Raw genomic sequence first — 3,961 nt, forward strand, 5'->3', positions numbered from 1 at the left:
AAACCCACTCAGGCACAGGGAGAACTGAGAACTGAGGACTGTCACTAGAATTGAACCTAGGCCCTCTGAACTGTATACTGTACACACAATAATCGTTCAGTCACCGTGCTTCCCTTCATGTATTTTTGTTTATTACAAACATTTAAGTGGATTTTTTTTTCTTACTCATAGAATTTGTCGAATACAAAAATAACTATTCCTTTAAAATCATGTTCCTTACCTCACTTTCTAAAGATAATTGCAGATTTAAAAAACGTAATTATACCATAACTTCTTCACTAGTCATTGCCTTAGTTTAGCCCATCACATCCGAACACACAAATACATGCACGCACACGGACATACAAGATATACATTTTACAACATCCTGATGCCAATCAATTCAAATCAGGCCGGATATTTAAGCCCGATTGGTCCACTTATTTTCAAGACTTGATGCAAAAGTTTTTTTGCGTTAATTTCTTGACTCTCTCCTATAACATTTCAGGGGTCATTGATTTTTTTCTACAACATGCACACACACGCACACACACACACACGTCTCGGTCGCTTGGAGATGTCACTTGTCGTCCAACCTCTGATGACACACGGCGGATGTTGTGGACTCGTCAGTTTGCAACATGATTCCAGCCACAGATTTCCGCTCTTAGGAGTGGGTTGAATATTGAATCTGAGCTCTGAAATATGAACCTTGAATACGAAAAACATAATTTTCCCCCATCCCATAAAGCAAGTAGGCATCGCAAATATATGTGTCGAAATGTGTTAATCAAAGACCAAATAGACACAAAAAGTAAAGAGTTGGACTTTTTTCTCGTTTGTTTTAATTTTGAGACATAGTGACGCACGCACATTTAAGTTTGGAGATACAGCTCAACCGACGACGTCAGTGACAGCGAGGAGGACTTTATTGTCCCTCGAGGGAGGCAAATCTTTTACCCGGATGCTGTCTTTTCTCCTCGACATGTTGGGTGTTGGCTAAAAAGTTGAGTAGCAATTTGGTCTTGGTGCACGTTACAAGGTCCGTGAGGTCCTCACAAGGACTGTCGGGGGCCAAAAGGCGCCTTCGCAGTTCTGGAAGGTCCTCTTCGTCCACGTATGCATAATCGTCTCCGTGCTCTTCCCAGTTCTCGTCGGAGTTCTGTCGCTTCCCGGGATGCTGACGCCGGATACGGGCCACCGCGAAGCGTTTGCCAGGGTGCTGTCGCTTGGAAAGCTCGGCCCGGTTCAGTACGGCATTCGGCTCCGAAAGGCGCCTGCCTGGGTGCTGCCTCCTGGCGATCTCCAGATATGCATCGTGCATGCCAGCATCGCCTTCCTCGTCCATGTCCCCATTTCCACCCAAGTCCTCGTCCGTGCGCTCTCTCTTACCGGGGTGCTGCCTCTTTTGTAGTCTCGCTCCGCGGGAGGTGAGACCTGCCAGGAGTGGAAGGAGATGGTGAAGTTTGACGTTACGCGCTATCCCCGCAGACAGGCGACTCATGCGCAATTACGCGTCTTGCACTCAAGCCAAAGTTGGAATCCAAATTGTGCGCACTTTACATAAACATAAATATCCACAAGTTGAGTTATTTTAATATGAGTTTTAAATAATATATATAGGATGCTTGTTTGTTGGATGTAATGTAATTTTCGCTACGTGCTTTCCCCGCAAACAGGCGACTCATGCGCAATTACGCATCTTGAGTGCAAGCCGTCATTCAGCCACGGATGCGTTGGCTGTCAGTCCTCAGTTGGAATCCAGATTGCGCGCACTTTACCGGAACAAAAACACCGTCAGGTAGATATTACCCCTTAAATAAGACTTTGAGAATATGATTTTTCATTCGGTTGTTAAATACAGTAAATCTTAACAGTGACGGGAGTTCCTGCTCTTTTTCGAAAACCGTCTCTTTCAACTCCCAAACAGTTGTGCAGATTTGTCTTGTTCTTAATAATATATATCCAACAATACGTAATATTAAGCACAAATTTCATTATTATTGAAAATGAATTATGCTCCCATATCATAATAACATCTACTGCTTTATAATTTAATTTAAACGTCGTAATTGTTTATAGTACATTAAGCAGTCAGCACATGGGTAACGCAACTCATATTGTATAGACCAGCCACAGAGAGAAGAGAGAGTGAGAGCGACAGAGAGAGAGAGGGAGAGAGAAAAGGTGTGAGATAAAATATAGAGAAAGAGAATGAAAGAAAGAGAAGAGATTGAGAGAGAAAAAAGAAAGAAAAAGAAAGCGTGAAACAAAGAAAGAGAGAACACATAGAGAGAGAGAAAGCAAGAGAAAGATAGAAAGTGAGAACAAGAAAGAAATAAATAAATAAATAAATAAATAAAGAAAGAAAGAAATAAAGAAAGAAAGAAAGAAAGAAAGAAAGAAAGAAAGAAAGAAAGAAAGAAAGAAAGAAAGAAAGAAAGAAAGAAAGAAAGAAAGAAAGAAAGAAAAAATAATAAAGAAAGAAAGAAACAAAGACAATGAAAGAGAACGAGAGAGAAAGAAAGAGTGAGAAAGAGAGAAAAAGAAAGAGAGGGTTTCAAGCTCCTTACTGATGGGGAGCTGGCTCTCTCATTCACTACAAAGAGACAGCTCATCGAGCCATTTTGTTCCAAATGACCCATCGCCAATTCCTAAAGTTCTCACATTCCACTTTGAATACTTGTTTGTCTTTTCTATTAGAATGTGGATGTAAGGTGTTTTGCGGGTAGCATTCCTTTTTTGCGTGGTGGGTACTAACCGCGATATTCGGGTTGTGATGGCATCTTCCCCAGAACAGAGCGGAGCAGGAGGCTCTGGGCTCCACGCAAGAGAATGTGGTCCACGATCCCGGAGCCTGGGCCCCCGGCAGCAGGGACGCCCTGTGCTCTACCCGTCATCGTCAAGTTGAAAAGAAGAAAGGAAACCAGGAAGACCAAGCGTGCCCACTTCATAGCGTGTGACTGGGAACCCCCGTTTAGACCAACCATCCAGTCCTGACCTGAAGATAGGGACCTGTGCCAGAAGGCACCCTTACCTGCTTCAGGGAAAGGGAGCACAGTTCAGTCTGGTTGAAGCAATCGAAGGCAATCGTCCTTCGGTGTTTCCGATCACCACGTTTGCCAGGAGCCTTCCAGTTCGAGTGCGGCCACGACATGGCACGCAGCCTTTTATAGTGGCTGCTCCCGGCTTACGTCACGCTTGGGTTTGCTGTTGGCCTCCCTGCTCAATCCCCATTGATGTCATCGATGGGGCGGACAGAGAAAGGGGAGGGCCCTTTCACATGTAGCGTCATTGAAAGTGCTTGGGCTTTACTGAAATGCGGGTACATTTTAAGTGGATCGTGACTTCAATCAGGCTGCCGTCGAAAACTTGCTTTGTCACTGTTGGGATTGGTTTAGTATACCCCCACCAACTGCTGTCAACTTGTAGGCTCACCCCTCTCCAACACAGCTGAGCCATTAATGCAAGGTCGCCGCGTGCAGCGATTGTAAATGATTGAATAAACAAACAAGATGCTCAGCACATTCGATACACTTGTTCTATTTGATCTAAAATTGTATCACCTTCATCAATTTTCTTTTTTCTCAGTTATTACTAATACTCATCTTATTATTGACTTGCCTGATCAAAGGCAGTCTACCACAAGGCCATGAAGGGAACTGAGTTTGGGAATACATAGTCACTGCTTGCACTATACAGGAAACATTTATCTTTCCCATATTATGGGATAAACCTTTACATCATTATAGTTGAAATATTGTTTAAATTGATATATTTTCAGTAAACGCTTTAATGCAGAGCCCGAGTGGGCCCCTTTGTCAGCGCGGGAGTTTTGCACCCAAAGCCGGCCAACTTAGCTATGGAGGAGGAATTTGAACGAATGGAACAGCAGTGAGCTCTTATGATGATCATTTATTGGGATAAAAATCAGGTGTATGTTCACGGGTTAACAGAAACAAACTTAACCATTTTAACTCAG

General features: G+C 43.3%; 1 protein-coding gene across 1 annotated transcript; it reads right to left on the minus strand.

Annotated features, from left to right (window-relative positions):
- Positions 1-812: 812 nt before the first annotated feature.
- On the minus strand, positions 813-3,110 carry trh (thyrotropin-releasing hormone). Its single transcript, XM_088330043.1, has 2 exons — positions 2,741-3,110; positions 813-1,416 (listed from the first exon to the last, which is right to left on the minus strand). Exons 1-2 carry the CDS (start codon positions 2,967-2,969, stop codon positions 908-910), a joined length of 738 nt encoding a protein of 245 aa, XP_088186169.1. The 5' UTR covers positions 2,970-3,110; the 3' UTR covers positions 813-907.
- Positions 3,111-3,961: the final 851 nt, after the last annotated feature.

The sequence above is a fragment of the Urocampus carinirostris genome, chromosome 3 (genome assembly GCF_059441175.1).
Source record: "Urocampus carinirostris isolate Australia breed hairy pipefish chromosome 3, RoL_Ucar_1.0, whole genome shotgun sequence".
NCBI classification, from domain to species: Eukaryota; Metazoa; Chordata; class Actinopteri; order Syngnathiformes; family Syngnathidae; genus Urocampus; species Urocampus carinirostris.